The sequence below is a fragment of the Phyllobates terribilis genome, unplaced genomic scaffold (genome assembly GCF_046119375.1).
Source record: "Phyllobates terribilis strain yellow unplaced genomic scaffold, ASM4611937v1 Scaffold_11__3_contigs__length_659146591, whole genome shotgun sequence".
In the NCBI taxonomy this organism is placed as follows: Eukaryota; Metazoa; Chordata; class Amphibia; order Anura; family Dendrobatidae; genus Phyllobates; species Phyllobates terribilis.
The window spans coordinates 140,395,739-140,408,254 of record NW_027362771.1 but is presented as its reverse complement, the minus strand read 5'-3'; the positions used below and the strand labels follow the sequence as shown (position 1 = coordinate 140,408,254).

General features: G+C 41.8%; 1 protein-coding gene across 2 annotated transcripts in view; it reads left to right on the top strand.

Moving 5' to 3' along the window:
* Nucleotides 1–12,516, top strand: part of CEP290 (centrosomal protein 290) — a 227,368-nt gene that overhangs the window by 131,470 nt on the left and 83,382 nt on the right. For both annotated transcript variants that reach the window (XM_073651634.1, XM_073651633.1), the window contains exons 37-38: nt 7,917–8,130; nt 10,921–11,058. In XM_073651634.1, the coding sequence (XP_073507735.1) occupies nt 7,917–8,130; nt 10,921–11,058 (352 nt within the window). The remainder of the gene's footprint in view (nt 1–7,916; nt 8,131–10,920; nt 11,059–12,516) is intronic.

Genomic DNA, 12,516 nt, shown 5'->3' with positions numbered 1-12,516 from the left:
CCAAATAAAGGTATTGCTGGACTCTTCTTTGACAGAGCTACATATGCAAATAAATAGTTTGATGGGTTAAATCCTGCAGATAGATTCCCTTTAAATGACATCTTTATTTAGTTTCCAGCGTATAGACTGTTACTCTACAGCTGTATTTTACAGTGGCATATAATCTCTATCCTTGACTGTTTACTATTATTAATTACTGTGACTTTATTGGCCCCAATATAATTTTACATTAGACTATTTACTGTAATATTATGATCGATTGCTATATACTTGCTGCTTTCCAGGGATTGCATTTGATAACATTACTGTTACTTAATAGTCCTCATATTTTTGGTAAATTTTTGTATATTCACTACAGTTTTTTAGATTTATATTTTGAGTAAGACTAGGTGGTCGCTTTGTCCCTTAAATAGCTACCTTCTCCATTTTTTATACGTATTTACAAAACAGTTACACTTTTTAAAATAGATATCTCCATTAAACCATATTTTTTGGACTATTTTGCATGTTTTTTCCCCTTTTTCTTGTTGGTAGTGTGTTTTAGTTAACTATTGAGTGCTGTACTATACAGTAATTTGGGAGTGTATATTTAATCTTTTTATTCATACCATATTATTGCAGTATATTGTTAAAGTGACAGTTATCTATGAAATCCAGCCAAAGTATGGTCTTCACAATCAGGGCCGGCCTCACTACCCTGTGCACCCGAGCAAGTGCCGGGGCACTCGACGAATGGGGACATCAGCACACTATGGGGGTCTGTTAGTCTGAGGAGGCCGGTGCCAGTGCTGGTACCGGGCTCCCCTCAAATACTCACCTCTCCTCGTTTCCCGCTGCTCCGGTCTCTTCCGCGTCTTCTGACTCTCTGTGACGTCTCGGGGCAGAGGGCACGATGATGTCACTACAGCACGCCCTCTGTGTTGAGCAGTGCAGAGTCAGAAGACGCTGAAGAGACCGGAGCAGCGGGGGCCCATTATACTATATGGAGCATTTTGTGGGGCCATTATATACTGTATGGAACAATATTTGTGGCCTTTAAACAGTATGGAGCAATATATGGGGCCATTACACTGTATGGAGCTATACAGTACAGACCAAAAGTTTGGACACACCTTCTCATTTAAAGATTTTTCTGTATTTTCATGACTGTGAAGATTGTACATTCACACTGAAGGCATCAAAACTATGAATTAACACATGTGGAATTATATACTTAACAAAAAAGTGTGAAACAACTGAAAATATGTCTTATGTTCTAGGTTCTTCAAAGTAGCCACCTTTTGGTTTGATGACTGCTTTGCACACTCTTGGCATTCTCTTGATGAGCTTCAAGAGGTAGTCACCGGAAATGGTCTTCCAACAATCTTGAAGGAGTTCCCAGAGATGTTTAGCACTTGTTGGCCCTTTTGCCTTCACTCTGCGGTCCAGCTCACCCCAAACCATCTCAATTGGGTTCAGGTCTGGTGACTGTGGAGGCCAGCTCATCTGGCGTAGCACCCCATCACTCTCCTTGGTCAAATCGCCTTTACACTGCCTGGAGGTGTGTTTGGGGTCATTGTCCTGTTGAAAAATAAATGATGGTCCAACTAAACGCAAACCGGATGGAATAGCATGCCGCTGCAAGATGCTGTGGTAGTCATGCTGGTTTAGTATGCCTTCAATTTTGAATAAATCCCCAACAGTGTCACCAGCAAAGCACCCCCACGCCATCACACCTCCTCCTCCATGCTTCACGGTGGGAACCAGGCATGTAGAGTCCATCCTTTCACCTTTTCTGCGTCGCACAAAGACACGGTGGTTGGAACCAAAGATCTCAAATTTGGACTCATCAGACCAAAGCACAGATTTCCGCTGGTCTAATGTCCATTCCTTGTGTTCTTTAGCCCAAGCAAGTCTCTTCTGCTTGTTACCTGTCCTTAGCAGTGGTTTCCTAGCAGCTATTTTACCATGAAGGCCTGCTGCACAAAGTCTCCTCTTAACAGTTGTTGTAGAGATGTGTCTGCTGCTAGAACTCTGTGTGGCATTGACCTGGTCTCTAATCTGAGCTGCTGTTAACCTGCAATTTCTGAGGCTGGTGACTCGGATAAACTTATCCTCAGAAGCAGAGGTGACTCTTGGTCTTCCTTTCCTGGGGCGGTCCTCATGTGAGCCAGTTTCTTTATAGCGCTTGATGGTTTTTGCAACTGCACTTGGGGACACTTTCAAAGTTTTCCCAATTTTTCGGACTGACTGACCTTCATTTCTTAAAGTAATGATGGCCACTCGTTTTTCTTTACTTAGCTGCTTTTTTCGTGCCATAATACAAATTCTAACAGTCTATTCAGTAGGACTATCAGCTGTGTATCCACCAGACTTCTGCACAACACAACTGATGGTCCCAACCCCATTTATAAGGCAAGAAATTCCACTTATTAAACCTGACAGGGCACACCTGTGAAGTGAAAACCATTTCCGGTGACTACCTCTTGAAGCTCATCAAGAGAATGCCAAGAGTGTGCAAAGCAGTCATCAAAGCAAAAGGTGGCTACTTTGAAGAACCTAGAATACCAGACATATTTTCAGTTGTTTCACACTTTTTTGTTAAGTATATAATTCCACATGTGTTAATTCATAGTTTTGATGCCTTCAGTGTGAATGTACAATTTTCATAGTCATGAAAATACAGAAAAATCTTTAAAGGTGTGTCCAAACTTTTGGTCTGTACTGTATATGGGGCCACTATATACTGTATGGAGCAATATTTGGCGCCATTATACAGTATGGAGCAGTATATGGGGCCATTATACTATATGGAGCTATATATCGGGCCATTATATACTGTATGGAGCAATATATGGGGCCCATAATACTGTATGGAGCAATATATGGGGCCCATAATACTGTATGGAGGACTATGTGGTACCCATAATACTGTATGGAGCAATATATGGGGCCCATAATACTGTATGGAGGACTATGTGGTACCCATAATACTGTGTGGAGCAATATATGGGGCCCATAATACTGTATGGAGGACTATGTGGTGCCCATAATACTGTGTGGAGGACTATACTGTCCGGTCTGCACTGTGCGCTGCGAGGATTCACTGGTTTCTGAGCTATTGTAGAATTTACACTAGATATTGCTCATGTAATAGAAGAAGTAAGGGAAATCTTTGGCCTTGTACTATACCTATATTTCTTATCTGTGCATCATGAATCATGGTATGTGTTAAAGGGACCCTTTGAGACTCTTTTGCCCGGAGCCCACGAAATCCTGGAGCCGGCCCTGTTCACAATAGCTCTATCATAGTTGGCCCCAACATTGCCGGGTTAATTAGGTGCATGAAATCGCTCTTCTCCTGGACTGTGCAATTATATGCCACTATCAGAGATTGATAGCGGCATTTAAAAGGTCAAGGGTCTGTGAGCCAAGGGCAGCTCTAAGACTCGTATACTGGCTGTGTAACACAGCCAGCATCCTCTATGCATAATGCGGCTTATGCTGCAGCGACCCAACATTCGGCTTACCGTACATCCAAAAATAGGAAGGGATTAAAGGGATTGCCTTTTTTACCTATGTGCCCACAGGTTCAGTGACAGGTAAAATAAACTGATCTTTACTTACCTTCCCATGTCCAGCACCTCCTCTTTACTGTTGCTGTGATCTCTGCAGGATGTAGTTAATCACTGAGCTCCTCGGCCCATACCATCTACACTGCCTGAACCGCTGAGCTCAGTGATCGGCTGCAATACTGCTAACCAACAGAGACCAGGACAGTGTGAGAGGGGCAGTGCTGGACCCAGGAAGGGTGAGTATGCCTCAGTTTGCTATTTTAAATATCACTGATAATGTGAAAGCTGAAAGTGGACAACCCCTTTATCTTTGAATTTGTGAACTATGCTTCCAACTGTATTTCTAGGATCACTTAAATACTTTGCTATCATTTTGTATCCTTTTCCACTCTCTTGAGTTAACTATGTATTTAACATAAAATCAAACATCACAGGCCGCAAACCCCCTAGCTAGTCCAGGTATTTGATCTGTTTCATCTCAGGGACGTCTGGTGTAACCGATGCAACTCCTGATTACTGAATCTGGTTACATGTGTATTTTATCTACGGGTTTTCTGCCTCTAATGCAATTCTGTTGGGAGAATCCACCCATAAGGTCACACAGGTCAGTGTACACAGCATAAACAAAGCACAGTGGGTATGAAATGAGATTTCTATAAATCCCATCCACTTTGATGGAACTATAAGATGCTGCATCATGGGAATTTAACCTTAAGTTGTTTTTGTTTCATTTGTTTATTGGAAACAGCAGAAAGTTTGTAAATGTTGCTAATAAACCTAATTAGCAATGGGGGTTGAATTTTTGTTTTCAACTGTAGATAGGAACTAAAAAGTTGAGAACAACCCTTTAAAGTTTAAGAACATTTATTAAAGAGAACCTGACAGTGGATCGGGCAGCATGTATCAGGCACTGGCTGTATGATCGCAGCCAGTTATGTATGACAGTGAAACGCTGCGGAATATCAGAGAAAAACATGCTTTAAAAGCCGCTTCTCCCCGCCTGCTGCCAGTGACTGACAGGTCTCTCCCTATACATGCCTTCAGGGAGAGACCTGTCACTCCAGGGTAGTGGGCGGGGAGAAGCCACTCTGTCCACACTCGTGCACGCCACTAGTCTGACGCTCCTGATTCATGAAGCGGCGTATGCTCCGCATGTAGGTAGAAGTTCACAGTGCTCTGGTTCGGCTGCCACAGACGATCACTGTAGGACTAGATTTCTGCAAATCATTTTGCATAACTCTTTGTATGATTTTTTACATTTTTGTCGTACTGACCATGCAGTTATGCTGAAGGGCAATGTTCAGTCATTTACTATTTGTTATTTTTTCATGTTTATAGGTTTATATATTTAATTAAAAGCAAAGAATTTGGTGCCAAGGAACAATCCTGTGTCCATAGGTTTGATTGAAGTTTCCTGTAGTGTGGCGCTGTCTGGCTTAGGTAGTAAGCCATCATTCATACGTCCTCCAGAACCCACTTGTAGTAATGATATGTACCGTGAATTTTTTAGTAATCCGCAGGTGTACGTAATTCACAATAGTTTATTTCTTCCTGGGTAGTAGAACGATTTCTTAGGGCCATTTCCAAGAAACCATTTTTCTGTTATCTAATTAAACTGTTCGGGACAACAGAATTCATCATGTGAATAAAGCCAGTGAGGACGGCTTTTCCAAAGGAAGGTAAATGAGCCGAGCAGAGCCCGCTGAACCCCCTGACCGCACTTTGTGCTGGATTCTTCGCTCATAGCTTTAATGTGAGAGGCTGATGATTGTAACTCATGGGGCCTCCTATACATCTCACAAATGAGGAAACCAGCGCTTTCATTTTATCTTTTCTATCTCACCTAATTCTCTGTGGGATATCATTAATAACTTTCCAACATTACTGGCTCTGGACGTCTTTTGTTCGTTCATGACTTCTTATCTACAAGTAGAAAAAGAGAAGTAATATTAAATTAGTGTCCTGGGGATGGATCCAAAATAACAGATCTTGAACTGTAATATGTTCCAATTTAATACAGTGACGTTCAGGAGTCAGAAATGTTTTATATAGTGGTGCACGCTATTATGAAGTTCCCTATCGACTTCTCTGCTTCTCCATACACAAAATAATGGCTGCTGTTAATCCATGCCTACATTTTGTTAGTTGTACGCCGTCACAATGTGAGGCTTTATATTAAGAAAAAAAAATGATCTGTTGTCCGGGCTTAGGTTACCAGTCTGCAGTCACTTTTTGTAACTGCAGACTTGTGAATCCTCACATCGCGCGCACTGTACGATTTGAGGATTCTCCGGTGCTGGCGTCGGGAACAGTGGGCGCGTGGCCGCAAGTATGTGATTTTCATACATGCAGTCACGTGCCGACTAGATGTGCGTGGCCTCACTCAATGCAAGTGTATTTAGTGAGGCCGGACACAGTCTAGTCGGAATGTGGTCACAAGGATGTAAATCACATACCTGCGGCCACATGACCGCCCGCTCCTGGCACCGGAGACTCCTTACAGCAGGCAGCGCATGCAATGTGAGGATTCATAAGTCTGCAATCACAGAAATTGACTGCAGACTTGTAGCCTAAGGCTGGGCAACCCCTTTAAACAAAGTATGTCCATATTTCTAACACTAATACATTGCATCTGCTTGCATCCATTTTTTTTAAATTCATATAGAGGATTGTCAAGAGATCATGTGACTTCTGGGGAAAATAAAAAACAACTGAAAATGCGTATATAAATGTACTGTGGCTTGTGAAAGTATTCACCCCCTTAGCTTTTTACTTCTTTTGTTACATTACAACCTGTGTTTATATATTTTTATAATCCTATTTGTGTGTGATGCATCAGCACTAAATAGTCTAAGTTGGTGAAGTGAGAAAAATATAGGCAGAAATTACATTACTGGGATCAAATAACTAAAAATTGGCATGTGCATATGTATTCACCCCTTTTTCTATGAAGTCCCTAAAAATTTCAGTTGCACGCAATTACATTCATAAGTCGTCACATGCTTAGTGAAAGGAAGTCCTTTCACTAAACATGTGACCTGTGTGCAATCTAAGTGTCACATGATCTGTCAGTATATACACACCTTTTCTGAAAGGCCACAGAGGCTGCAACACCATTAAGCAAGAGGTACCACTAACCAAACAACACCATGAAAACCAAGGAGATCTCCAAACAAGTCAGGGACAAAGTTGTTGAGAAGTACAAGTCAGGGTTGGGTTCTAAAATAAAAATAAAAAAAAAATATCCCAATCTCTGATGATTCCTTGGAGTACCATCAAATGGAACCACATGGTACCACAACAAACCTACCAAGAGAGGGACACCCACCCAAACTCTCCGCTCAGGAAAGAAGGACATTAATAAGAGAGGCAGAACCGAGACCAAAGGTAACACTGAAGGAGCTGCAGAGTTCTCAAACAGAGACTGGAGTATCTGTACATACAACCACGAAAATCCATAGACTCCATAGAGGTGGTCTTTATGGAAGAGTGGGCAGAAAAAAAAGCCTTTACTTACACACAAAAATTGTAAGGCTCATTTTGAGTTTGCCAAAAGATAAGAGGGAGACTCCCCAAATGTATGGAGGAAGGTGCTGTGTTCAGATGAGATTAAAATTTAACTTTTTGGCCACCAAGGTAAATGTTAAACCAACACAGCTCATCACCCCAACAACACCATCTCTACAGTAAAACATGGTGGTGGCAGCATCATGTTGTGGGGATGTTAGTTGGCAGGACTATTTTATGTATTTTTGCTATGGGCCCAAAAACTAACAGGCAGGTAGTTGGTAACAGACAACTGCCTTTTTTAATCGGCGCAGACTCAGTGCGGTCACCCACCATTCCTGTCGGCGATTGAGCTGCTCTTCTTCTGGACTGCTTACGGACAGGGTGTGACTTCCGACATCATGCTAAGTGACAGCCGGCTTCCCGCAGTTACGCAGTGGGGAGCCAGCTTTCAATCAGAATGGCGTCGGCAGTCATGCCCTTTCAACAGAGCATAGCGGAAGAGAAGCCGCTGCTCTGTTGACTTGACATCATTGGAAGCCGCTGAATTGCTGGCAAGAGCGGTGTGTGACCGATCTGTGCCTGCAGAGATCAACACCGGGCACAACAGGTAGATAGTTGGCAACCAATAGTAATAAAAAAAAAATAGTCCTGGATAACCCATTTAATTTTTCTTATGCAATCAATAAGTCCTGCTTAGATAAACCAGACTGTTGTATTCAGTCCATGAGAATATGTAGTGATGGTAGTAATGGTTTGCCCTTCTAATTTGCCTGGAGAGGATTGTCATGTTGTGGTGGCTGGAGTATTCAGGGGACGGCCATACTCTGAGCTGATTTCTTTGATTTGACTTAGGCTTGAAGAGAACTCTATGTTAGAAGTGAAGAGACATAAGAGTGAAGCTGAAGAGCTGAGGGTTCGCCTCTCTGAGATGGAAACGGAAAGAAATTATCTTAATGCTGAACTTGAAGTGCAGAAAGAGGCAAACACCAGGGCTCCTACTGCAACTATGAAAAATCTAGTTGAACGACTGAAAGGCCAAGTAACCCACAAGGAAAAGCAGCAAAAGGTATTGTGTCTAATACTTTTTATATCAAAAAGATAAATTCTTTAATGGGAAAATATCCCTTAAATGTATACTGAATAAAACCTGTGCACATCAAGGATGAGATGTTATACCTTGCTGTATATTCATATCCTTCATGTTCATGTATTTGGGATAGCTATGCACAGGAAAAAGAAAGGGGATTAAGTTTTGGGATAAATCATATTGATTGAACATACTGACTTGGAAAAGAATATCAAAATAAGTGTAGTTTGTCCTGTTTGTTCCCATTTTCCTACTTAAAGAAGTTGTCCAAGACTGACTTATTGAAGACCTATCTTCAGGATGGGTCATCGTTATCAAAACATTGGGGGTCCATTTCGTGCATCCCAATAATCAGTATCTATCAGTTCTGGTGAATGTAAATGGTGTTTGCACCCGGAACAGCACATCTCCATACGTTGTGTAGTGGCCGCTCTAGGGTACTGCTGCTCAGCTCCTATTAACTTGAATATTAGCTGAGTTGCCGTACTCTGGAATATGAGAGCATCATAATGTAGAGATAGAGACCCTGATTCCAGCAATGTGTCACTAACTGGGCTGCTTAGTGTAGTTTTTTATATAATCATGGTTTTATCAACAGGAGGACTAGTTAACTTACTTCCATGGAGCTCTCCATATTCATGAGCTCTGTATAACCCCACCACCACCATTGATTGGCAGCTTTCTGCCTATGCGCAGTGTACACAGGAAGCTGCCAATCAGTGCTGTGGGCGGGATCATACAGATTTCAGCATTCAGAGTACATCTGCAGCAGATCAAACTGTGATCGCTGGAATCAGGGTCTCTGCCCCTACATCATGCTGCTCCCAAATGGGGTAGCAAAATCCTTAGTGACAGATTCCCTTTAAGAGCTGAAAAATAATGGTATATTGACTACAATTTGAAAAAAAACTATCATATTGGTGAACTAAAAAAAAAAATGGCAATAAAAATCTCCTTGCAGCATTCCAAAAAATTATGAAATTTTTCTTCAAGGTTCTAAACACAGATGTGGAATTGATAGAGATTCACTAGATGGTGATAATTGAGGTTTGTGATTTTAGAGTTATTGTTACACATAGTAGGCGCTAATTATTTTACCCCCAATTAGAACTAATTGGTAATCACTGCACAATTTTACCCACAAAACTGCTGTAAAACCACATCATTGCAGCTCCCACCAGTGTTGCGGCGCCCGCATGTGGCTGAGCTCGTTAACTCATTCTTAGGACTCATGCAGACGAGCGTATATATCAGACAGCACACGGACAGAACACTCCCCCATGTGATTCATGGTCAAATGAAAGATCTTTTCCTCGGTCTGACCGTCCGTAAGAAAAAAATCGCACTAGTTTCTTCCGATTCGTAGATGAGACTCGTCCATTCAAGTCTGAGTGTGTAAAAAAAAATTGAATCCCACACGGAACATCCAATTTTTACGGATACATTTCTATTATAAACCTAAGAAACTGTATTTGATCATGTATATTTTTTAGGCTATATGGATCATATATGAACATCGCAACAGACACACGAATGAAAATTCTAAAAGATTCGTCCAAGTTTTTTGGATGAAACGCACGATTTCTCATGCGCTCGTCTGCAGGAGCCATTTAAAAACACTTTACGCAGCAAACTAACGTATTGTGGTAAGACACCTCACTCGGCTGCTCCAAGAAGTAGACTCAGGACACGGTTTCCTCTGCAGGTTTATTGTAGAGGCATAAGCACTGCAGAGTCAGCAAAATAAACATGGCCTTTCTGGCGTAACGGCAAAGCAAAAATATAAAGTATAGTACAGTCCATAAGTGAGCAGGGTTCTGCCCGCTCTCGGTATCCCAAACCGCTCAGGTGAAGTTCTTTTGTGGAGCACTCTAGCTTCCACACACAGCCTGGAGTCTTCACTCTCCAGATCACACCATGAAAAAAAAAAAATGGGCCTGAGCATTTAACCTTGCTCAGCCACACCCTGAGGGGAGGTAAGGTGAATGACTTCCCACCAAATCTCTATGCCATTCACACAAAACCACTACCTTCACAATGGTGATTACACCCCCAACATATAACATGCTGGGGAAAAATTGTAGGTTCATTTCACACAGGCTAGCAGCCGTAGTGAAACATACTTCCCCTCACATATAACACCAGTGACCCTGTCACAGTATGTATTTATATGTAATGGTGGGCACCACGTACCCTCCACAGTCGGAGCTACCTGCTCATACAGCTAAAGTCAGATGAATGCCACAAAACGGAGAGCTGTACATATCAGCAGTGCACACTCAAGATATATACAAAATAAATCACATTTTATTAAGTGCATACACAACATAAAAGTAGCATACACTTTAAAAGGCATACAAATGCTCTATATAATACCATGGCCCTCCATCCTAATACATGGTTCAAGATGTAATAATAAATATCATATAGAAAATAATAATGTAGTGTCCATATGAACAAGACCCAAAAATGCAACATCGTGTGAAATTATTCAGTAAAGTGCAAAATAACATGGCAGTGATGACACTAGTCCTACGGGTAGGGCAGCGTCACAGACCAGGGTGCATTTATAGGGTCTATATATACAACCCTCTTTGTGTTGCGTATGAAATGAATAAAGTTTGGGCTGTTTTGCATATATATTCAGTGAGCTACACTTATATATACTATATATACTTATATATACACCCAATCGTTCTATGTTAAAAATGAAATCTCTGCAGAAGCTGAAGAATATTTTTTGAAATGTTCCTCATTGTTTTTTCTCAGGCTTTAAGTAAAGCTCTGCTGGCTCTAAGGGCAGAAATGACCGCTCATGCCGAACAGCAGATTATTTCTGCAGCAGCTCAAAAGGAGGAGAATTTAAACATTCAGCAGATTGTTGATAGACAGACCAAAGATTTAAAGGTGAGAATGTGACATTTAACGTCAGGGTTTTTTCTCATACTAGAGTAGCGTTGCAATATAAATTACACAATTCTGATGTGTGTGTCTATCACTCCTCAACCTTGAAATTGCAACACCAAAAAGGAAAAGTCATGGGATTATGGAAATTACAGAATGGATAGACATGTTAATGATATCCAAATGATTAATAAATGGAAGCCAATTTTTCAAAACGTCTCTATTAATTGAATGCAGAAATACACGCACTTACAGTACATGCCTTGGCGTGCTATCAATGAAGTCATTAATGGTTGTCTGAGGAATGTTCTGCCACACTGAATGCACTGGGGCAAATCATCAAGATCCACTGCTGGTGGCTTCCTTTGAAACAGCCAACTAATGATGTCTCACATATGCTTGATGGGAGACAAGTCTGGAGATGCTGTGGGTCATGATAGCACATTCAGGACTTGGTAGCATGTTTAGACCATGCAGGCTGCTCACAGGAGCACAAGCAACATGCAGCCTGGCGTTGTCGTGTTGAAAAATGGCTCCTGGGAAACTGGAAAAATGGCCAGACTGCTGATGCAACATCCAAATCAATGTAACGCCGAGCTGTTAGTGTACCTGAAATAAATACTAGAAGGGTCTGGCTATTGTACATTATGCCACCGTACACCATAATCCTGGGAGTAGGACCAGTGTGATGTTCCCTCATGAAGGCATCTTCTTGGAATTGCCGATGTGGTCCCCAGACCAATCTCCAGCTCTGCTCTCCTTGCATCCAAGACAAAAGCAGGAATCATCACTGAAGAAGATAGACCTCCATTCCAGCCTCCAGTCTCAATCTGGAGACCACATGGGCAATGCCATGATAATGCCTTCACTGTTCCTATTCACTGGATTATGGTGTGAGGTACATTAACCGGACTCCTCAAATCTTCATTCCAGGTACACTTACAGTTTGGTGTTACACTGTTAAGGTCGTAGAACCAGGGTTATGGTCATTTCTCATGAGTGTCCCAGGAGTTGGTTTTCAACACAGCAGTGCCAGGCCATGTGTTGCGCACTGTGAACAGCCTGCATGGTAAAAACGTGCTACCATGGCCTGCAACGTCTCCAGACTTGTCTACTATTGAGCACATCTGGGAGCTGCCAGCAGCGGATCTTGATGATTTATGTGCCTAAGTGCATTCAGCGTGGCAGAACATTCCTCAGACAACCATTAATAACGTCATTGATGGCAGCCAAGGCGTGTAAGTGCATGTATTTCTGCTGGCGCTCATTCTAGATACTGAATAAGTCGACATGTTTTGAAAATTCTATTTACATTGTGCCATCACATGCCTATCCGGTCTATTCATCCTGTGATTTCCAGCACTCCATGACTGTTCCTTCTTAATGCTGCAATTTCAGTGTTGAGGAGTGTTTGTATATTAAATGTGTACATTTTAAGAATAACTAATCATTTTAAGGGTG